Source organism: Ceratotherium simum, chromosome 39 (assembly GCF_057802395.1).
Source record: "Ceratotherium simum simum isolate JZ-2026a chromosome 39, ASM5780239v1, whole genome shotgun sequence".
Taxonomy (NCBI): Eukaryota; Metazoa; Chordata; class Mammalia; order Perissodactyla; family Rhinocerotidae; genus Ceratotherium; species Ceratotherium simum.
Window position 1 is genome coordinate 9,360,654 of NC_141938.1, and position 24,763 is coordinate 9,385,416.

Sequence of the window (24,763 nt, forward strand, 5' to 3'; positions counted from 1 at the left end):
TTTCTCCAAAGAGGTTATACAAACAGTCAATAAGCACATGAAAAGGCACTCAACATCACTAGTCATTAGGGAAACGCAAATCAACCCCAATGAGAAACCACTTCACACCCATTAGGATGGCTATTATAAAAAACAAACAAATAGAAAAAAACAAGTATCCACAAGAATATGGAGAAATTGGAACCTTTGCTAGCGGAAATGTAAAATGGTACAGATGCTATGGAAAATAGTATGACAGTTCCTCAAAAAATTAAACATAGAATTATCGTATGATTCAGCATTCCACTTTGGGACTCCACTTTGAAAGCAGGGACTCAAACACATACTTGTACATCCATGTTCATAGCAGCATGATTCACCATAGCTACATGTGTGGAAGCAACCCGTGTCCATTGATATTACACCATAGATGAACCTTAAAGACACTATGCTAAATTAAATGTCAAGCACTAAAGTACAAATACCGTGTGATTCCACTTATATGAGATACAAAGAGGACTCAGATTCATAGAAACAGAAAATAGAATGGTAGTTACCAAGGGCTGGAGGGAGAGGAGAACGGGGAGTCAGTGTTTAATGGAGACAGAGTTTCAGTTTGGGAGGATGAAAAGTTTTGGAGATGGATGGTGGTGATGGTTGCACAAATGTGAATGTGTTTAATGCCATTGAACTACATCATTAAAAATGTTTAAAGTGATTTTAAAAAAGGATCTTTTCCTCTGAGCAGTGAGAATACAAGTGGTTTTATTCTCTTTTGTGCTTTTCTGTATTTTCCAAATTTTCTTCAATTAACATTTATTGCTTTGGTCAAAAGAAGACAATGAATGCTTTTTAAAAATTACATTTTAAAGGATGTTAAAGAAAGGGCCAGCCCCGTGGCGTAGTGGTTAAGTGACCGCGCTCCACCACTGCAGCCCAGGATTCAGATCCCGGGTGTGCACCGTCACACTGCTTGTCAAGCCATGCTGTGGCAGTGTCCTATATAAAGTGGAGGAAGATGGGCACGGATGTTAGCCCAGGGTCAGTCTTCCTAAGCAGAAAGAGGAGGATTGGCAACAGATGTTAGCTCAGGGCTAATCATCCTCACCAAAAAAAAAAAAAAAGAAGAAGAAGAAAGGTGGGGGAAGATGTTAAAGGAAAATAACAAAAGCTATTTTGAAAGTTGACTCTTCACAGCCATGTCTAATGGCAGCAGCAACAATATCAGAAGAGAAAAGAACAGGTGAAGCTAAACCAGATTTTAGAGGCAATTTCTAAGGTGGATTTAGTGCGTTGGATACTGTCCCCCAAAATCTATATCCACCCAGAACCTCAGACTCTAACCTTATGGAGATTAAGAGTTTTTGCAGGTGAAATGGAAGTAAGGATCTTAGACGAGATCATCCTGGATTAGGGTGCTAAATCCAATGACTGGTATCCTTGTATAAGGAAGGAGAGGCAGATTTGAAGCACACAGACACAGAGAAGAAGGTTATGTGAAGACGGACACAGATTTTGGATTTATACAGCCCCCAGCCAAGGAATGTCAAGAGTTTCCCGCTGCCACCAGAAGCTAGGAGAGAAGAAGAAAATAGATTCTCTCTCACAGTCTCCAGAGGAAACTAACCCTGCCAAAATCTTGATTTGGGAGTTCTGGCCTCCAAAGCTATGAGGGAATAATTTTTTGTTGTTGTTTAAAAAAAAAGTTAAAAATACAAGAATTCATAATAATAGTTGAAAAAAACCACACTCAATATCACCTATGGAGGATGCTAGGGAACCAAGTCATTATTTTGAAAAACAATGAGTAAATGGAAAAAATATAAAGATTTAAGCATTTTTGCTGGCTTTCCTCTACAAACAGTACTCAGAGTAACCAGAGACTTAATGAAGGGAAGTTTATTTTTGTAGAAGTATTTCAGCTAATAAGTGAAAGTCTGACAGAATATCTTCATTTTGCAATCCTTCATGAAATAATGTACTTAGGCAATAAATTTTAATGGCTGCAAATATCACAAAAAGAGAGACGATGGAAAATATGTGCTTCTTTCAATATTACAATGTTGGTGGGACTGTCAACTGGTACAGCCAGTATACTGGAAAACAGTACAAAAGTTCCTTAAGAAATAAAAAATGGAACAACCAAATGGTCCAGCAATCCCACTTCTGAGTACAAATCTAAAGGAAATATCTTCACTCTCATGATCATTGCAATATTGTTCACAATATCTAAGGTATAGACACAACCTAACTGTGCATTGACAGATGAAAGGATAAAGAAAAATGTGGTTTGTATATGTGCAATGGAATATTATTCAGCCTCAAAAAGGGAGGAAATCCTGCCATTTGCAACAAAGTATATGAACATGGAGGGCTTTATGCTAAGTGGAATGAGCCAGATGGAGAAAGACAAATACTGCATGGTATCATTTATATGTGGAATCTTAAAAAAAATAATAAAATTGAACTCATAGAAACAGAGAGTAGAATGGTGGTTGCCAGGGGTTAGGAAGTGAGGGAAATGGGGAGAGGTTGGTAAAAGGGTACGAACTTTTAGTTATAAGGTGAATAAGGTCTGAAGATCTGATGTAAAACATGGTGACTGTACTAGTTTATAGTCACTATGTATGTATTGTGTAATTGAAATTTGCTAAAAGAGTATCAAAACAAAATATATATATATATATGTGAGGTGATAGATATGTTAATTAACTCGATTGTGGGAATCATTTCACAATGTATATGTATATCAAATCATTACTTTGTACATTTTAAATATATTACAATTTTATTTGTGAATTACACCTTAAAAACGCTGAGGAAAAATAAAAGAAAATGTGTGTCTTCTGAGGAAAATCCACACCACCACGTATGGAGTATCTTTCTCCCCTAAAATCAACCCTGAACCTGATCAAGTATCTAGATCTAAACACCAATTTATAATTACAATTTACAAGAGGCATATTTGAAACAATAGCATACAAATGCAATTAGCAAAATCCAGATCATTTCTTCAACAAATAAATTCCAAGAGGGATAAACAAGAGGGAGAAAAATCCTGTTGGTTAAAAAGGACTTCAGACAGCTATCAGCTGATTGGAATAAACGGAGATTACTTGGATCCTTTTTTTTTTCTTTTGTGAGGAAGATCAGCTCCGAGCTAACATCCATGCTAATCCTCCTCCTTTTGCTGAGGAAGACCGGCTCTGAGCTAACATCTATTGCCAATCCTCCTCCTTTTTTTCTCCCCCAAAGCCCCAGTAGATAGTTGTATGTCATAGCTGCACATCCTTCTAGTTGCTGTATGCGGGAGGCGGCCTCAGCATGGCCTGAGAAGAGGTGCATCAGTGCGTGCCCGGGATCCGAACCCGGGCTGCCAGTAGTGGAATGTACGCACTTAACTGCTAAGCCACGGGGCTGGCCTGATTACTTGGATTCTAATGTGAAAAAATGATAAAAAATTATGAGGCAATTGGGGAAATTTGAATAATAACTGGATATTTAATGATATATAATTATTACTAATATTTTAAAGTAAAATAATGGTACTGTGTTTTTGCTTTTAAAAAGAAGTTTTCATTTTTTAGAGCCATATTGAAATTATACGATATGTGGAATTTGCTCTGAAACAATCCTAGTGAAGCGGTCAAAGTACATAGAACACAGATGAAACAAAACCCTGAGTTGATAATCATTGAAACTGAGTGATGAATACATGGGGTTTCATCACATTAAGCTGAGGCATGTGAAAAATTGCCAGTTTTCTTCGTCAAAAATGGTGGAATATTGGAAATTTCGTATGACTCAGCCCAGTACTATCTTCTCTACTTTTTTCTATGTTTGGATAGTCCGTAACGAAAGGTTTGTAAAAACTGGCACTTAATGTATCAATCAGTTCCATGAGTGTCTATTGAGTGAACACATGACTCGATAATCTGGCAGGCACCTCGTAAAACTGAATTTCTAAAAATTCAAAGGTAGGGAGTCTCACTGGCGCCACCTTGGTACGAATATTTAGAGCAAAGATATGGCTGAAGATCCATGCAGCCAGCCTCTCTCTTTGTGTAGGCCCATCAGGTTAGATTCTACTTGCTCCATTAGTAAAACTGGAAGGAAACGAGGATTTCTTTACAGAGAGTTGCCCTCCTGAGGGTAAGTGGGGTCAGAAGCAGCCTTGTTTCTTGCTGTGACATCACTGGGTGAATGTAGGGAGACGTTTCTTCATTCTCAAAGTAATGAGGAATACTGGCTTCAAAGAAGACTGGAAACTTCCTCCACGGGAAGCCCTGGACATTGGGGAGACAGAATTTAGAAGAGTAGGAGAGTTTCTTCCCCAAGAAGAGAGTACAGAGCAATTTGGGAAACATACACCTTGCCCCAAGTTGCCTCCTAAAGACCTAAAAGAGTCAATACAGGCTTCTTACTGCCATGGCTCAGCTCCCATAGGAAACTGAACTATTCAGGGAACAGAGTCGAAATTGGACAATTTGTCTAACAAGGAGCCTTGGGAATTGATTTCTCATTGGCCCAGAAATTGTAAATATTCCCTCTGTTCCTATAATTTATCCTCCGCTCCAGATTTTCTTCTTTGGGCCAGGAGGACACCTACCTGTGCCTCTATGAGGCATCCTTCTGTCTCCAAGATCTAACTTCGTCATTCTTGTCCTTTCTTGGAAGCAGAACGGGCATCTTTATTGTCCATCTCCAGGGAGAGAAGGCCTCAAGTTAGACTCATGCCTCAGCGACAATGTGAAGAAGAGGAAAGATAGCCCTGTAAGTGGACTTTGAGGACAAGGAGAGAAGGAAGGAGGGAGGGAGGGAGAAAGAGAGAGATAAGGAGAGCTTGGAGAGAATGCAGGTAGTGGAAAAGGACAGAAGATAGGCACTGTGTTTTCAGAGAACTGAGAGATTCTACCTGGCTCAGTTCAGCACCCAGTTCCCAGCCCAGAATCCAATAACCACGTTTATCTACCTGGTTCAACCTAGTCAAATGTGATGCCGCCAATCTCCTTCCAAAGCCCACGATTTACAGCACATTTCTTAGTATCTTGACCTGCTTTTCCAAGTCCATCTCAGTATCTCAAAGAAGAGCGGTGTTCCCACCAAACTTCTGTAGGTGTAGTTTGAGTTATTTCCATCATTGTGTTTCTGAAGCCCTTGGAGATTCCTAATCTTTCCAGGCTGAATGACTGTGGACACCAAGTTCTAGGGTTCCACATGGGATAGGAGTTGTGCTTTCTTGAATAAACCGAATAAAGCCTCGTGAAGATGACTAAGGGAACACAGGAGTCTCCCAGTTCCTGAGACTTAATCCTTTCCCAAAGCTGTGGAAGGACAAGGAGGACAGAGTGAGTGATAGATTAGGTGTGCAGGACAGGAGAATGTGAGATGAGCTCTTTGTTTCAGTTAGTAATTTAACCAGTAGAGCACTCATTAGTCCCTCTAGAGATTAAGAAAAGGCCTAAATTTTTAGTCAAATTAAGATATTATGAGTTAAAACATTGTCAATGCCACAGAGTGACATAAATCTCTAATCTGACGTTGGGACACAGAGTAATAAACTACCTTCAACGTGGGGGCTCTGTAGAGGGGGAATTCGGTGAAGGATGGCAACAGGGACAAGGAGCTCCAGGAAGATAGAATGCAGAAGAGCAGCATGTCTCCGTGGAAAGACTGAGCTTTGGACTCAGGCAGATATGCGTTTGGAACCAAGCTCACCATTTAATAGCTGTAGGAGCCACACATCCTTTCTCTTCTTTGAGCCTCAGTCACCTCGTCTGTAAAATGAAAATTATAACCCTACCTCACAGTATGTTGTCATGTGATATGTCATATATGTAACGTGTCTATTATAGTGCTTGGCACATACTAGGAATTTATTAAGTAACGTGAAATGTGAAGAAGCATGGAGATAGGAAATGACAGGGAAGGATGGGTTGTGATGGGGATTGGCATATTGCCCCCAAAAGTTGGTGTAAAACATAATTTTAGCAATGCAGTAAATAAAGCAAGAAGTGCAGACCTGTGGTAGAATCAGATTTTTTTAATGTGCAGGTAAACATCTGGACTCTGTTCAGTGAACAACAGTGATTTATGAACGCTGCTGTGTAGAGACCAGATTTTCCGAAAATCACTGCCTGATTCAGCTACACTTCCTGAGAGCTCTTATAATTCTCAGAGTAATTTTCTATTATGTCCATTTCCCCATAATTTGATGAATGTCTCTTGAGTCTGTTTCCATTACTCAACTGTGAATTCATTAATTCACTCATGATTCTTGAAATTATAGAGATTAAGAGGACAGGCTCTAGATTCAGACTACTTGGCTTAGCTCTGTCACCTATTATCTGTGAAACCCCATCAGATTTTATTAATCTCCTTGTGTCTCCATTTCCTTATATGTGAAACAGAACCAACCTCATTGGATTGTTGTTAGTAGCAAATTGGCAAAGAGCTTAGAACAGTCTCTGGCACTACAGGAGGCACTAAATAAAAAAGAGAATCATCATTTATTCATGTGTGTATTGAACAATTGTCTTTATGCCTTCTATACCCTAGATAAGATGCTGCCACAGAAATGAACTGAGACACACAATTCTTACTCTCAAGTGTCTGGAGGACGATATCTGTGTCTTTTCATGTCTTCGTCCCCATCACTCAGTACAAATCCTGGTATGTGGCAACCATCAATACTTGTTTATGGAATAAATGAGTGAATGAATGAATAAATAAGTGAATAAAATGATATGGTCATAGCTATACTCCAGGAAGATTAATCTGGTAGTGATCTCAGGATGGTTTGGAGGAAGGAGAATGGATGCATGGGGACTAATTAAGCACTAGTACTTAGCAACCCAGAAGTAATGAAAGCCTTGATTTAGGGTGATGGGAAGAGGTAGATGGAAAATAATTATAAAAATGGAATGTTCCACTTATGGAAGATATAGCAACTCATTAATGGATTGGCTTTGGCAGCAGAAGAAGTGAGGGAGGAAGAGTCAAAGTTTCAGTCAAGTGTCTGGAGAGATGGTGATTTCATTCATGGAAATAGGGGCTCCAGAAGAAAATAGACTTTATTTTTTAGATAGTGAACTTGCCATGCCAAGAAGAAAGAGAGAGAAATCACTGCTTACTATAACCATAGTATTCTGTGTCAGACACTGTGGAGACAATTTTACGTAAATATCTCATTTAATCCTCAAAACAACCCTATTTGTTATACACCATTGTTGTCATTCCTTTTTGCCCAGAAAGTGAGATTTTAGTGGTTAGGCAACTTAAGATCACCTAGCTAGTAAGTGGTAAGCCTATGAATCACACTCAGGTGTTTCTCTCTTCACATCCGTTCCTTAAAATCTGAGGTGATGCTGCCAAATGTTGGCTGAGACCGTACTATGATGCTGAGTTCTGTATCAGTCACTTTTCATATGCTAACTCACTTCATCTTCTAAGAAAACACAGAGGTGGGTATTATTTCTCCCACGTATAAAGATAAAGAAAATGAATTTTAAGGAGGTTAACAGTCACTACGTAATGGAACCAGGATTTGAATCCTGGTCTGTGTGAATCTAATTATCTGTGTGCTTTCCATCATTCTCCTCTGCATTCACACAAATTATTCAGGTGGAAATACTGAGTTTGCAGGCAGAAATTCAGGTATGGGCGTTACGAACCTGGAGTTGTTAAGTCTGAGAATCAACTTTGAAAATCAAGCGACTTCTACAAAGAAAGATTTTAAAAGCAGTTCTTGGAGTTTAGGGCATTTCATGAACACCCTGAAATGGTTTGCAAAGTAATGCTAAAATGTATATTTGGCAGGGGGTGGGGGGGACAGTTGGCTATAGTTTTAGCTGAATTTCCAAAGTATCATGAGACAAAAATTGCTAAAAAGAGAGAGCCAAAGTGAGAATGCGTAAGACTTACTCCCCGAGCAAACTTCAAGTATACAGCACAGTACTATTAACTATAGTCACCATGCTGTACATTTGATCCCCAAATCTAATTCATCTTATAACTGAAATCTTGTACCCTTTGACCAGCATCTCCCCATTTCCTCCAGCCCCTGGTAAATGCCATTCTATGCTCCATTTCTATGAGCTTGACTTTTTTTTTTTTTAATTCCACATATAAATGAGGTCATACAATATTTGTTTTTCTCTACCTGGCATATTTCACTTAGCATAATGTCTTCTAGGTTCATCCATGTTGGCGCATATTACAAGATTTTCTTCTCTTTAATGGCTGAATAATATTCCATTATATATCACAGTTTCTCTATCCATTCCCCAGTGATGGACACTTAGGTTGTTTCTATTTCTTGGCTATTGTGAATAATGCCTCAATGAACATGGGAAAGCAGATATCCATTTGGGACACTGATTTTGTTTCCTTTAAATATATACCCAGAAGTGGAATTACTGTATCATATAGTAGTTCTATTTTGATTTTTTGAGGAACCTCCATATTGTTTTCCACAATGGCCATACCAATTTAAATTCCTACAAAGAGTGTAAAGGATTCCCTTCTCTCCATACCATCACCAATACTTGACATGTCTTATCTTATTGATAAAAGTCATCCTAAAAGGTGTGAGGTGATATCTCATTGTGATTTTTATTTGCATTTCCCTGATGACCAGTGATGTTGAGCACCTTTTCATGTACCTGTTGGCCATTTGTATGTCTTCTGTAGAAAAATGTCTATTGAGATCCCTTGTCCATTTTTTAATCAGGTTATTTGTGTTCTTGCTATTGAGTTATATAAGTTCCTTATATATTTTTGATATTACCTCCTTATCAGATATATGATTCGCAGATATTTTCTCCTATCCTGTAGGTTGCCTTTCCATTTTGTTGATTGTTTCCTTTGCTGTGCAAAAGTTTTTTAGTTTGCTATAGTCCCACTTGTTGATTTTGCTTTTCTTCCCTGTGCTTTTGGTATCATACCCAAAAAAATCATTGCCAAAACTAACGTCAAGGAGCCTTTCCCCAACATTTTCTTCTACAAAATTTATGGGTTCATATCTTACATCTAAGTCTTTAATCCATTTTGAGTTATGTTTTGTGAGTGGTGTAAGACAGGGGTCCACTTTCATTCTTTTGCATGTGAATTGAAATATCCAATTCCCCCAAAACCATTTATTGAAGAGACCATCCTTTCCCCATTGTGTGTTCTAGGCACCCTTGTAAAAGATTACTTGACAGTATATGTGTAGGTTTATTTCTGAGCTCTCTGTTTTGTCCCATTGGTCTATGTGTCTGTTTTTGTGCCAGTACCACACTGTTTTAATTACTAGAGCTTTGTAATATAATTGAAATCAGGAAATGTGATGCCTCCAGATTTGTTCTTTCTCAAGATTGGTTTGGCTTTTCAGGGTCTTTTGTAGTTCCATACAAATTTTATCATTGTATCTTCTATTTCTCTGAAAAATGCCATTTTGAGTTTAGATAGCAAATACATTGAATTTGTAGATCGCTTTGAGTAGAATACACATTTTCAATACAACATTACAACATTACAAGAATACAACATTAATTCTTTCAGTTGATGAACATGGGATGTCTTTCTATTTATTTGTGTCTTCTTCAATCTCTTTCATAAATGTTTTATGGTTTTCAGTGTACAAATCTTTCACCTCCTTGGTTAAACTGATTCCTAAGTGTGTTGTTGTTTTTGATGCTGTTGTAAATGAGATTGTTTTTTTATTTCTTTTTCAGATGATTCATTGTTAGTGTATAGAAATGCAACTGATTTTTGCATGCTGATTTCATACCTGCAACTTTATTGAGTCCTTTATTAATTTTAACAGTTTTTTTGGTGGAGATTTTAGGGATTTCCACATCTAAGATCATGTGCAAGTATATTTTTTTCTTATTTCATTGAATTGTCTTTCTGTGTTTTCTTGTAGCTCATTGAGCTTCCTTAAAACAACTATTTTGAATTCTTTGTCAGGCCAATTATAGATCTGCATTTCTTTGGGATCGATTACTGGAAAATTATTGTGTCCCTTTGATCATATTATATTCCCTTGATTTTTCAGGTTCCCTGAAATCATGCATTGATGTTTTCACATTTGAAGAAGGAATCACCTCCTCCAGTCTTTCCTGACTGACTTTGGGAGGGAAATACCTCTGTCAGCCCTTCTAGGGATTCTTAGGTTTTCATAGACCTTTTCAATGGATACATCTGCTCCACACTTCTTATTTATTCTTGGGGGGGGGGAATTCTTAAGATTGTATGTTTTCTCTTGATCCTGCAAAGCCAGGCTAGTGCTGACTGCCTCCTGTTTGCTTTTTCTAGGGTGGTGCCCTGAAATCCTCAAGTTTGTGTGCTTTCTCTCAAACCCTCAGAGTTTGGCTGACTTTCTACACATGTTCACTAGCTGTCTATAAATGCTCTCTCTCACCGCCCTCAGGGACATGCAGAGGGAGCAGGTTATGGCATGATGGTGCACATGGGTGAGGCACACAGAGCGTTGGGAGTGCCTGTGAGACAGTTGGGAGGATTCAAAGGTGACACATCCCCAGAGGTGTGTGTGGGCAGGCTTCCTGATGGAACCTGTGAAGCAGTTAGTAGGATCTGCATCCCTTTGATGCATTCTCAGTATGCCTGCTGTGCCCCAGCCTCTCCCTGCCTGTGGTCAAGCAGCTCACTTCTGTATTCTGGATAGGGTCACAAAGAAGTGGGCCTCTTTGGCAGCATCCTGCACAGCTGGTAGAACCAGATGCTTACTCACATGCTCTCACTTTCCCTGTGGCAGAAATCAAGCGCTGAAGGTGTCTTTCTTGGTACTGAGCTATGCTGTCTTGGGGGAAGGGTGACATAGATAAAGTGAAAGTGTTCCTCTTACCCTCTTCAAAGTGTCCAATTTCCAATTTTTTTTTTTTTTTTTGCTCTAGTTTTGTGCTGGAACGTCTCCACTGGACCCTGGACTCCCACAAAGGTACTCTCATCTATGGGTGATTGTCAAACTTGGTGCTCTTTGTGGGAAAAATAGCAGAAAACTCTTCTGCTATCTTGCTCACATCACCCAGTAAATGCTCATTAAAGGGAAATAGGATTATGAACTAAGCAAGCATGACCATATAATCTGTCTAATTATTTAAGTCTTCTCTTATGACTTTTCAACAGTTTCATAAGTTTCAAGCTTTCTTTTCTAAATTATGCATTTAAGAATATGAATTTACCTCTAAATACTGCTTTAGCTGCATCTACTCTGATAAGTAGGTTTTGAAAAAAGTATAAATATTTCCTGATTTCAATATTGATGTCTTCTTTGATGCATACGGTATTTTTGTGTGCTTTTAATATTTTCAAACATGTAGGAAGAAACCAATTATCTTTTTATTATTCATTTCTAATTTGATTACATTATGATCAGAGAATATGCTCTTATTTCATTTTTTCCTTATGGTTCTGTTCACTTTTTCTTTATGTATTGTAAGCCTATGTTTTTAAATGCATACTAGTAGCTGAGTTTTTTCTTCCTTTCTGGTGAATTCTTCCCTTTATTATTATATAGAAACTTTCTTTATCCCTTTTAATGCCTTTTGCATTAAGTATATTTTGTCTGATATTAATCAGCTATCCATATTCCTTTTGGTTAGTATTTCTTGGCATATCTTTACCACTCTTTTTTCTTCAATCCTTCTGTGTCACTTTAATTTAGGTGTATCTCTTGTACACATGAGGTAATAGGATTTTGTTTCTTTGTCCAACCTGAGAGTCTCTATTTTTAATGATTAGTTAAGCCAATTAGAGATTTGTTGTAATTATTCACATATTTTGTGATTTTTCTTCACTTCTTTATATCTCCTTTCCTGACTTAAATTGGTTTCATCAAAATCTCTTTATTTCGACTGTGCTCCTACTATAATTTAGAAGTTATATATTCCACAATCATTATTTTAGTAGTAACACTCAAACTTTAATCATATATAAAGTCTAAAATACTTAATATTTCTATTCTCTTGCAACTCAATACAAGAACCTTACAATATTTTTATTTTAGTTCTCCTTCTTGTAATATGTATGCTTGTTGCCTAGTATTTTAATCCATATTGTTTACATGCACATTCTCATTACTATTATTAAGTACTTTAAAAATCAATGTTTTGTTTACATTTTTCTACATATAAACCAATTGCTTGACTGACCATTGCTTCTTGGATATTGTATTTTTTTTTTTTGGAAATTTTTTTTTATTTTAATTTTCTGTTTATTGCAGTAACATTGGTTTATAACATTGTATAAATTTCAGGTGTACATCATTATACTTCTATTTCTGCATAGATTACATCATGTTCACCACCCAAATACTAATTACAACTCATCACCACACACATGTGCTGAATTATCCCTTTTGCGCTCCTCCCTCCCCTCTTCCCCTCCGGTAACCACCAATCCAATCTCTGTCTCTATGTGTTTGTTTATTGTTGTTATTATCTACTACTTAATGAAGGAAATCATATGGTATTTGACCTTCTCCCTCTGACTTATTTCACTTTCCATAATACCCTCAATGTCCATCCATGTTGTCACATCAATGCATAAAGATACATGCACCCCTGTGTTCATTGCAGCGTTATTCACAATAGCCAAGACTTGGAAGCGACCTAAGTGCCCATCAAGGGACGAATGGATAAAGAAGATGTGGTATATATACACAACGGAATACTACTCAGCCATAAGAAATGATGAAATCCAGCCATTTGTGACAACATGTATTGTAACTTTTTGAATTCAATTTGTCTTATCCTGAAGTAAATCCTTCAATAGTTTTTTCAACGAGGTTTCATGCATGGTATACTCTCTCAATCTTTGTCTGAAATGGAAATAATCAGGGGAGGGTCCTGAAACCAAGTCTTGACATATGACTTGCTGTAAACACTTCATCAATAGTTCAAGACGCAACACGTATATAAGGTGTTATAATTAGCCCAGGTAGGAAACTAGGCGCAATCTCATCTAATCTTCCAGAATCATCTCCAAAGTATTCACGTAACTTTCCCCTTTCAGTACTTCCAGAGGACTCATACACATGGAACCAAGGAACCAAACAAGACTGCTTGAATTTATCCTCCTGGGGCTTTCAGAATATCCAGAACAGGAGACTCTCCTCTTTGCTCTGTTCCTCTGTATGTATGTGGTCACGGTAGTGGGTAACTTGTTGATCATCCTGGCCATCAGCTCACACTCCCACCTCCACACTCCAATGTACTTCTTCCTGGCCAATCTCTCCTTGGTTGATTTCTGCCTGGCCACCAACACTGTCCCCGAGATGCTGGTGAACATTCAAACCAAGAGGAAGTCAATCTCCTATCCCTGCTGCCTGACTCAAATGTACTTTTTCCATTTCTTTGGCATCATGGACAGTGTTTTAATTGCTGTGATGGCTTATGACAGGTATGTGGCTATATGTCACCCTTTACACTATACCACCATCATGAGCCTGCGCCTCTGTGGCCTGCTGGCTGGTGGCCCATGGGTGTTTTCCTGCTTGATCTCCCTCACCCATATCCTCCTGATGGCCCATCTGGTTTTCTGTGACAACAACGAGTTGCCTCACTACTTCTGTGACCTCACTCCCCTTCTCAGGCTTTCTTGTACTGACACCTCTGTGAACAAGATCTTTGTGCTCATCGTGGCAGGGGTGGTGATAGCCATGCCTTTCATCTGCATCCTGGCATCCTATGCTCACATTATCGTGGCCATCCTAAAGCTCCCCTCTGCAGGGGGCAGGAAGAAAGCCTTTTCCACCTGCAGCTCCCACCTTTCAGTAGTCACCCTCTTCTACGGGACCACCATTGGGGTCTATTTGTGTCCTTCATCTGTCCACACAGCTATGAAGGAGAAAGCATCTGCTGTGATGTACACTACGGTGACCCCCATGTTGAACCCCTTTATCTATAGCCTGAGAAACAAAGATCTCAAATGGGCCCTGAGGAAATTCATCAACAGAAAGATCATCTCATCTTCCTAACCACCAGGACATCTGGGAGATTTCAGGAAGTCTCAACATCTAGGGTCTTGGGCAAAAGTATGAAATTGCATGGTTTGGGAGAGTAGTCACATTGGAGTTTGAATTGCAGAAGTTTGAAAGGAAACTTCAAGGTGATCATGTTACTATTTTCTCAAATATTGGGACCACTAAGGGTCCTTTCGGATATGTCTCTTGCTGTCTTCCAATGTCAGTCTAGTCCTATCAGATTGGATTTACCTTGGTTCAGAATCTATTCAGCTCTCAACAAATATTTTATTGAGTACCTATTCTGGGCTTGATGTAGGTGCCGGCCATAGCAGGTGTGCAAGAGAGATGTGATACCTATACTTTGGAAGATTCTTAGAGTTGAGTGTGGGGGAAGATGTTGGACATATAATTATAACAGAAGGGAGTATGAACATGAGAGAAATGATGGGATACAGCAGGAAACCCAACCAAGTCCGGAGGGGAGAGTCTTATCCCAAAGGATAAGATGGTGTTGTTGAGGCAAATATGAAAAATAAGAGTGTCTCAGACAAAGAAAACCAGTATGTGAAAAGGAGAGAGGGCAAGAGAAAGAGTAAAGTGAGAAAGAGCATTTATAAAGTGAAAAATCTATTTGTGGTGAGTGACTTGTGGATTGCCAGGTCAAAAAGAGATGTAGGACCAAGCCAAGAGTTTAGCCTTTCTCCTGAGAACCAGGTAGTTAATTTGATTTCTAGGGGCCACAGTCAGGGAGGATGTGGAGGAGATGCACGCCCCCTACCCTCACTCCTACTCTACCTTCTGGGGAGGTGAGATGGAGTTTGCTGGGAAAAATTGTAGAAGTCACAGGGAGAAAGAGATTCAGACCATGAACGAAGGAAGTGAAGAACCACCATCTAACAGCATATATCTTCATAGCCAAAGGGGAAAATATCAATCCATTGAATCATGAACGTCTATACCAGAAGGAAGCTGGGACATGTCTCAACCTCCATATATGCCTGTGGAACGCGTGTAAGTAGTAACGCCGCTTATAACAGAAGTGAGAGCTATCCATTGTGAATTTGTCTTGTGCCACACACCACAATATGTTTGTTCATTCCATTTAGTCATTCTAAACCCCCTATGAAGGCAATACATTTCATTTATGTCTATTGTGGAGTAACCTTAATACTTATATGGAGATTAACAACTAAAATAGTATAAGCAGTGACTTTGAACGGGACCACAGATTTTCAAATGGTGCTAAGGATCTGACATCATCTTAAGAAGAATGGCTTTGAATAATCATACATCTAACTTGCTCATGTTACTTTCCTTCCAAGAGAATTAAATTAGACTGTCTCAGTTGAACAAACAGAATTCCAGACACTGCCTTGTTGCAGGTTGGAAAGATGATGCTTTCTGAAGGATACTCTGCTGAATAAAATCCAGAATTTAAGAATATAGACGTTTGCCTTGGGGAATTCATGAGTCCCATCAGGGATTTTTCGAATAACCAAAAATTGGGTGAGAGCTGAGCCACAGCTATCTCTCTCCTCATAAGTTCCCTCCATTTTCCTGCCATATGCATGCAGGTAGTTACAATGATGGTTGGGAGATGATTGGAATTGCCAGAGACTTGGGAAATTATTAGAACTTGGGGGCTCACAGAATTTTATGAAGACTTTTTTCTCTGTATCCAGTTTGAGCTGAAGCAGTTATTTAGCTCCTTCCCTCCCCTATGCAAAGAGAGGTCTCATGTGCCAATAAAAATCTTTTAAGATTTTGTCAACCAAACTATGTCTGTCTTAGTTTGTGTTAAGAAGTTAAGGCCACAACCCCAGGAGAGCTTTGTCCAGGTAGCCCTTATAACATCAACTTCCAACATTTGTTGGCATCCATATGTTTCATTCATTCATTCAACAAATACTTACCAAGTGTCTACACTTTGCCAGCTATTATTCTAAGCACTGCAATAGAGCAGTAAGCAGGGGAAAAAAATGCCCTTCCTTGTGACTACCAAGGTTTAGTACAGGGAGTTATTTGGGGAGTGGAACTTTCTATATCCTGATATCAGAGAAATGACTTTGAAGGTGACAAAAAATTTAAATGGTGCTCCACATCCCCAGATCTCACAAATCTATACATGGGATAAAATTCCAAGACCTGTACACCAGAAAAAAAAGAGTATATTTCACTGATATTAACTTAAAAAATAAGATTAAACAATAGAAAACAAAGAAACATTCCCAATGCAGCAGGGAAAACAACAACAAACAAAGAAATAATAAATGTGACAGATAATTACCATGGATGAGAAGGACTTCAAAGGTATAACAGAGGGGTGTGACAGAGACAGATGGCAGGTATTTTAATCTGGGTATTGCTGAGGGCAGTTGTCTCTGAGAAGGTGATTTCTGAGCTGAGACCTGAATCAGGCCAAAAAGGAAGTATACCTATGAAGGAGGTGGGAACAGTGTGCCAGAAGAAGGGATCTGCACATGCAAAGTCAGGAACAAGTGGTCTTTAAATAAGTGTTAATGAGTTATCCATGTTTTATATATGTATAGTTAGATTTGTTCCCTTCTCAATCTTGAAACAAAATCCTGCAAATATTACAACCAATAATTGTTATCTCATAGTTTCTGTAGGCCAGGAAACTGGGAGTGGCTTAGCTGGTGACTCGGCTCAGAGTGTCTCATAAGGCTGCAATCAGGATGTCAGCAGGGACTGTGGTCATCCCACATCTTGACTGGGGCTAGGGGATCTGTCTCCAGCCTCACTCTGAGCAGATCTCAGTTCTTTGCTGATGTAAGACAGTAGTTCCTGGACATATGGGTCTCCCCTGGGAAGGGGAGGAGAGAAAGAGAAAGAGAGGGAGAGAGACAGACAGACAGACAGACAGAGAGACGCAGAGAGAGAGAAAGAAATAGAGAGAGACACACAGAGAAAAAGACAGAGAGAGAGAGAGAGACAGAGAGAGACACACAGAGAGAGAAAGACAGACAGAGAGAGAGAGACATAGAAGCTGGGAGGGAGAGGAAGAGGAAGGAGAGGAGGGAGGAAGGGATGAGGAAAAATGAGGAGGAAGAGAGTGCAAACAAGATGGAAGTCATGGTCTTTACACCTAATATCAGAAGTGACATCTCATCAATTTTGCTGTATTGAATGTGTTGGAAGCAAGTCACATGTGCAGCCCGCATTTGACGGGAGGGGATTACACAAAGATTAAATACCAGAGGGCAGTGATCTCTGGGATCCTCGCCATCTTAGAGGCTGCCTGACACATCAGCATCCTCCTAGCTGCCATCTTTTCACAGGATTGAGCACAGAGTCATGGGAGGGCGAGAGTGTTCTCAAAGCTGGATGATGTGCTAGTCTGGACACTCCAAAAGGACCAGACTCTGGATTCATGCAGTTCCAAATTGAGACACATAGGGGCAGCAGAAACATGTTGCTAGGATGTCTCATGCCCCTGAAGTCCTTGGAACAGATGTTTACAGAGAGCCTCTCTGTACCAGGCACGGACTTTCTGCTAATGTGGGTTCCTCACCCGACCCTGCCTCATCCGCTTTTCCACAAGGGAGCCACAAACCCTCAGCTTCCCGAGGGCTTCCCAAGTCGGGGCACATTAGGAAAGTGTCCTTAAGTGTTGCAAATTTCCCCTCCATCCCAGCCCCAGCACTCACTGAATCTTTGTACCTTTTCCCACCTAGGACTGGGGCTGTCTGGGATCCAAATGGGGAAACTCCATAAGGACCTTGTTCTTTCTGAGGCAGGGAGAGAGATATGGGGGGAGGGGGTGGTATTGCAATCCTGATTAAATATAAAACAACAACAACAGCAACAACAATTAATGGAGTCTCAAGTCCAGAGGTGACCTTGCCACAAGGTGGGACCACGTAGTGTCTATGTCATCTGCGGGGTAGGGAGCAAGGCAGGCTTGGAGGATAAGGCCAGGGTGAAGGCAGAGGGACAGTATTGACAGAGTAATTGGCTGTTCAGGACACTCAACATTCCCTTTGCAGATACTCATTCCTATGATGTTCCTGACAAGTCTTAGGCCTGGAATTACAATGGATGAATTGGTGAACCAACAGACAAAAAAATCCTTGTTTTCCAGGAGCTAACATTCTAGTCAGCGTCCATGAATATAATCAACAAGTAAATTAAGGAAGATGAGAGATCACATTTTCTGAGGCACAAAATAGGAATGAGGGTGGAGGGGTAAGTTGTAATTTTCTTTTTAACAGCTTTCTTGAGATATCATTCATATATCACACATTCACCCATTTCAAGTGGACAATTCAGTGGTTTTTAATATGGTCACAGAGCTGTGCAACCATCACCACACTTTTCAAATATTTTCATTACCCTAAAAAGAAATCCCATACTCAATGGCAGCTCTTCATACCCCATTTCACCCCATCTCCCCACCCCTTAGCCCTAGTCAACCACTAATCTATTTTCTGTCTCAACAGATTTACTGATTCTGGACATTTTGCGTAAATGGAATATACAGTATGTGGTCTTTGTGACTGGCTCCTTTCACTTAGCATAATGTTTTCAAGGTTCATCTATGTTAGAGCATATATCAATACTCCATTCCTTTATATGACTGAATGATATTTCATTATATATTGGATATATGTGCAAAGATACCACATTTTGTTCATCCATTCATCAGTTAATGGGTATTTGGGTTGTTTTCACTTTTTGGCTGTTATGAGTAATGCTGTTATAAACGTTCATGTACAAGTTTTTGTACAAACAGGATTGTGCTTTTTTATTATTTTTTCAACTGAGGTATAATTGACTTATAATGTTATATTAGTTTCAGATGTACAACATAATGATTTGATATTTGAATATATTGTGAAATTGTCACCACAATAAGTCTAGTGAAATTATCACCACAATAAGTCTAGTTAACATCTGTCCCCATACGTAGTTACAAAATTTTTTTTCTTATGGTGATAACTTTTGAGATCTACTCTCTTAGCAACTTTCAAATATGCAATACAGTATTATTAACTATAGTCACCGTGCTGTACATAGGATATATAATTAGGATTGTAGTTTGAAATTAAGTAGTTAGGGAAGGCATTGCTGAGAAGATGGCATTTGATTAAAGACCTTAAAAAGGTGGAGAGAGCCATACAGACAGGCACAGGGGACAGCAAGTGCAAAGGCCCTGCGGTGAGAGCAGGCGTGTTCAAGGAATCACTCTGAGAACAGAGACTGGACCATATTAGCAGAGCTAAATTATGAGCAATTTTCTTATCATGGTAAGACAATTGGAACAGTTCCCAGAGATGACAAAGACCTTGGCACAGCCAAGTGAAGCGTGAAACGCAGGAGGGTGGGAGGACCAGGGGGTTGAAGAACAATGAATGCAGGGGAGGAATGAGTCTCCAGCAAAGAGAGTGTGACAGGGTGCAGGTGTTACCCTGGGGTCAGAGCCAGCGGTGTACACAGTGTCACCAGCGAAAGGGGCAGACCTGGGCTTCAGAAAGTGAAATGGGTGCTACAATGGCCTGGAACTCCCCTTGGGGAGTTGGAATCCCACCCACCCTGCTCCTCAAAGACTCCTCTAGCAGCTCAGGCCAGAGCTGAAAAATCCTGCTTCCCTGCTGATGCCATACCCCCCACCAGGCAGAATGAGGGACTCAGGTGTCATTAACAACCACGTAAGGATTTCATGAATAATATCAGATTTCCCTGCTGGGCCTGACGTCCTTGAGGGAGGGACCCCACCGTTTGTTCTGCTCGTTTCTTTGTCCCCAGTGCTCACAAAATCTACAGAACAGTGTTCACTGTGGACAGGCTTTCCCTCTCAGCTCGTTGGGGTCAGGGAAAGGGCTGAGGCTTCCCCAAAGAGTTTAAGAATAAGTTTGAATTATCAGGAGAGAGTCAGGTTTCTGGGAATGTAAGGAGATCCTCCAGGAAGTACCCAAAACAAGGTGAGGGGAAAGGAAAGAAGCTTTTTCCTTTAGAATAGAGGGGAGTTCCCTAGGACACAGTGCAGATGGAGGGTACCAGCTGAGCTGATTAGCAGTAAGATGTGTATCCCCCCTCCCAAGATTTTGAGAGGGAAGGATGGGGACGGTCCTTTCAAGAAATAAGCCACCGTTTTTTTTTTTTGGTTTTTTTTTTTAATTTAAAAGAGTTTTCTTGGGAGGATATCAGAGAATTTCAGGTACCCAAAGTGTAGGAGTTGTAGCTATAGAATCTGGAAAGTCAACAGGCAGTGGCTTTTTCCATCTTTTTCTGGGATTTTGTGGTTTCTGATCTCCACTCTTCTACACTTTCTGGATTCTTCCTGCAGAACAGCTTTCTCCGCAAGGCTCTTGATTTTTGCTTCTCTGTGTCTTTGGTACCTGGTACCTGCCCTGAAGCAGATTACGACCTTCCTGCTCCCGGGCCCATTGTCATCCATCCTCCTTAGTCCATGTTTTTAAGTTCAGGAGAAAGAATTGGATTAGTCCAGCTAAGGTTGAGTGTGGCCCTCTGTCCCATCAGCTGTGGCATGGGTGAGGAGAGTGTCATTCAGTACACACAGGCTGCCCAGGCTTTGCGGGAAAGGGCAGAGTAGCCGAGAATGGGGGCTTATAGTATCTCTTGAATAGTCTTGGTGGTTGCAAATCTTCATGCTTTAAATCCTTTTTTTCTCTTTTTGGTGAGGAAGATTAGCCCTGAGCTAACATCTCTGCCAATCTTCCTCTATTTCATACGTGGGATGCTGCCACAGCATGGCTTGATGAGCGGCATGTAGGTCTGCACCCGGGATCCAAACCCAGTAACCCCAGGCCGCTGAAGCAGAGCATGTGAACTTAACCACTATGCCACTGGGCAGCCCCATACTTTAAATCTTAAAGCAGCTGTCCATACCCTCTTGGGGGGGGTGTCCCAGGCCCTACTGAATATGCATTTCTCCATAGAGGAGACTCTATGCGTGGACACTCCCACAAATCCAGTGGTTCAGAGCACAGACTCTGAGCGTAGGCTGCCTGGTCTGAAATCCTGGATCTGCCACTCGCTAGCTGGGTCACCCCGGGCAAAGCCCTTACCTCCTCTATGCCTCAGTTTTCTCTCTGTAAAATGGATACAATAGTAATAATCATCATATAATCATTGGATGAGGAAGCATAAGGCGTGTGGAGGATTTAGGGCAGCATGTGGCAAACAGTAAGTACTCAGTTATCATTATTATTATTGATGAACTCCATCTGTCAGTTTTCTGGGGATACATGGAGCTGTTTATATCCTGTTTTAGGGTCGGAAGGAAGATACACAAGTTTGGGGCCAGGACTGGATGGTAAGTAGGAGCCGAGGGCAATGCTGAGAATCTGTGGTTTTTCCCTCCTTCAGCCTGAAGGCCGATTCCCATGGAGATCAGAGGCAAAGCCAAAACGTGTTGCTTTAACTGTCTCTTGAAGAAGGAAGTTAAGGACACCAGGCATCTGAGCCTTGGGGCTTTGGAGATGAAGGCAGGGTTATTGGGGAGGAGGGAGGCCTCTACCTGACTCAGTGGTGGGGGGAGCTGTTCTGGGAGCCCCTTCGTCAAAGGCCTTTGGGGGCCTGAAGTCTCCAGCAAATACCATGTGGTTAATGAATTTTCTCCTCCTGTGGAAATAAAATCAGCAAGATTGATTGGTGATGTCTGCCTGGGCCTGAGAATATGCAGAGTATGGTGTGTATGCTGGTATCTGCCTTCCCTGTCATCGGCCTCATTCATTCTTTTATGGAGCACCTATAAGGTCCCAGAGAATGTGCCGGAGATGCACAAGGTTTTGATGGAGCTGTGACCATGGCAGGGACCTACACAGTAGAGGCTCTCGGCTCAGCCCAGTTGTGGGGGGTAAGGGAAACAGAGAAGGCTTTCTGGAAGATTGTCCGCTGAGCTGCATTAACCAGGTGAAGGGGGAGAGGTGGGTAAGTAAAAAGAGTTCTCCAGGCAGATGTAGATGCAGAGGCCAGAAATTGCAATTGCACTGTCTCAGAAGTTGGTAAAAATGCCAACAGGATCTACAAGGCAGATGACTTAGAAATGTATTAATTAATTAGCTTAAAATAAACTAATTAATAAAAATAAATTATAAAAATTTAAGAAGATAAATAATAAAATAATTAAATAACTTAATTAGGTTAAAAAGTGTAAAGGGGGGCTGGCCCCATGGTATAGTGGTTAAGTTCAGTTCACTCCACTTCAGCAGCCCAGTGTTCACGGGTTCAGATCCCGGGCACAGACATACACCATTCATCAGCCATGTGGTGGTGGTGACCCATGTACAAAATAGAGGAAGATTGACACAGATGTTAGCTCAGGGCCAATCTTCCTCACCAAAAAAAAAAAAAAAAATGTGTAAAGAACACAGCTGCTGGTTTGTTTTACCCTCCCCAAAGTGTAAACTTCACAAGAACAAGGATCTTGCGTGTCTTATTTCCTACTGTATCACCAACATCTGCAGGGGAACCTAGCCTGGGTATACTGGTAAACGTTTAACAACCAGCTCTTGGGGTGGGAGTGGGGAATCCTGATTTGTAGTGTTTGCCAATTCCCATGGTATAAATATTTCCATCATTGGCTGATTCCAAGCAACCAGTTGACATTACTGAACGTAGAGTTGGGAAGAGATGTGCAGTAGCATGGAATTCTCACCATAAAAATACAATAGACAACACCAAGATCGTATAACGGTAAAATGCAGTTACGTAATTAGGAAGTGATGAATTTTGAGTATTTATTTACTACCTTTTTTTATAATATAATATATTTAATCATGTTTATATAATTTAATTTTTAATGATGCCTATATTTAAAAACTAGCTCACAAAACTCCTGACAATTTGATAATTGGCTCTTGTGAGCTGGGACAAGCCATCTCCGGCACACCGGTGACCTAGCTCGTAGTAGGCATTGGATAAATATTTGTTGAATGGATGAATTATTTACAAAAGTAGTGCACGCTTGCTGAAAAGAATCCAGAAGATATTACTAGGGTAGCTACAACATTTGTATATCTCCCAGAATATTTTCTGTACACACACGTGTAAATAAAGGCCAAGGGGGGAGGTTTGTTTTGTCTCATTTCAATGAGATCTTATCAAACATATTGTTCTCTCTCTGTTTTTTCTATTTTTATTTTTTATTCTATTTTTATTTTTAAATTTTTATTTATTTATTCAACAGTGTGCCCTGGAAATTATTCCTCTTAGTCCGTCAATGTCTACCTATCCCCTTATTGGCTGCTTCCAAAATCTTCCACCAAATGGATCAGAGCTCTGCTGTCTAGTGCAGCAACCAGTACCTACGTGTGGCTACTGAGCCCTTGAAATGCGGCTGCCAGGCCTGCAGAACTGAATTTATAATTTTGGTTAAGTTTCACTTAAATTTGAAAACTAAGACTCTATTCAGTGATTAGAAAACCTTTAAATCCATTTGGAAACAACATGAGTATAGGACTCTACTTTTTTTAAACTGTCAATTTTGTTAAATTTAAATGCAGATTGAGTAATTCTGATGAAAATTTAACATCTGAATTGAGATATGCTGAATGTATGAAATACCCGTTGGATTTTGAAGAACTTAGTATTAAAAAAGAGTGTAAACTATCTCATTAATAATTTATGTTAACGATATGTTGAAATGATAATATTTTTCAATATGTTGAGCTCAATAAAATACATTGTCAAAATTAATTTTACCTGTTTTTGTTTTTGTTTTTACTTTTCAAAGGGTGGCTTCTAGAAAATGTAAAATTGCATGTATGGCTCAGATTATATTTGTAGTGGACAGTGCTAGGTTAGATATGTCTGGTCCGTTTTGTGAAGAGGGGTGTGTTCTGGAAAGATAGAAGTTAGTGTGTCAGAAGCATATAAAATGTACCACACACCAGGATAAATACTTTTATTTGTTAATAATAGTTATAAGATTATGCATTGAGAAGTTAATTACTACATTCTGGAGCAGGGTTTCCCAACCTTGGTACTACTGATATTTGGGGCCAGATAATTTCTTGTCGTGCGGGCCCATCCTGTGCATTGTAGGGTATTGAGCAGCAACCCTGGCCTCCACCCACGTGATGCCAGTAATACTCTTTCGTCCAGTTGTGACAACCAGAATTGTCTCCAGACATTACCAAAAATGACACACACACACACAGATACACACAAAGCATTGAGAACCATTGCTCTACTAAGTAGGGTGCCTTATCTCACTGAATTCTTGACTTCTGTGATAGGGATTATCTCCATCTCGAAGCTAGGAAACTGAGGCTCAGAGAGGTTAAGTGACTTGCCCAAGGTCACACAGCAGGATTGAAACCCAGGCCTTCAGTTCCTGGTCCATTGCCCTGGGTGCCACACCCACTCTGCTTCGGCCAGAGTAGCTCTCCAGAGTGACTGTGGTACACCAAGTTCTCCTCTGGGCACCCAACCTGGCCCTCCAGGCCACCAGCACTGGCCGTGTGCCCAAGAGCTCTGAACCTCAGCTTCCTTATGTGCACAATGAACTTGCACTACGCCCTGCTTGCCTTCAGATGTGACAAGATTCAAATTGTATTCCCAGGAATAAGGGCAGGGAGAGCAGGGTTCAAGGTTTGTCATTTGCTCCTGCTTGTATTTATTAAAACACACTCACGGAGCAGGCCTACTCTGCACCAGGCAGTCCTAATCACTTTACACGGCTCCCCTATGAAGCAGTGTCTTTCTTGTCTTCTTTGTCAGGTGAGGAGCCGGAGGCTCAGAGAGGTTGAGTAACTTGCCCAAGGTCACACAGCTAGCAGGGAGCTAAGTCAGGATTTGAATGAACCGTGGGAATCCATTCTCTCTTAG

The 24,763-nt window shown here is 40.3% G+C and overlaps 1 protein-coding gene across 1 annotated transcript; it reads left to right on the forward strand.

Annotated features, from left to right (window-relative positions):
* The first annotated feature begins 13,018 nt into the window (after window positions 1-13,018).
* LOC101409174 (olfactory receptor 1M1-like) lies at window positions 13,019-13,960 on the forward strand. Its single transcript, XM_004434161.1, has one exon. It carries the CDS (start codon window positions 13,019-13,021, stop codon window positions 13,958-13,960), a length of 942 nt encoding a protein of 313 aa, XP_004434218.1.
* The last annotated feature ends 10,803 nt before the right edge of the window (window positions 13,961-24,763 follow it).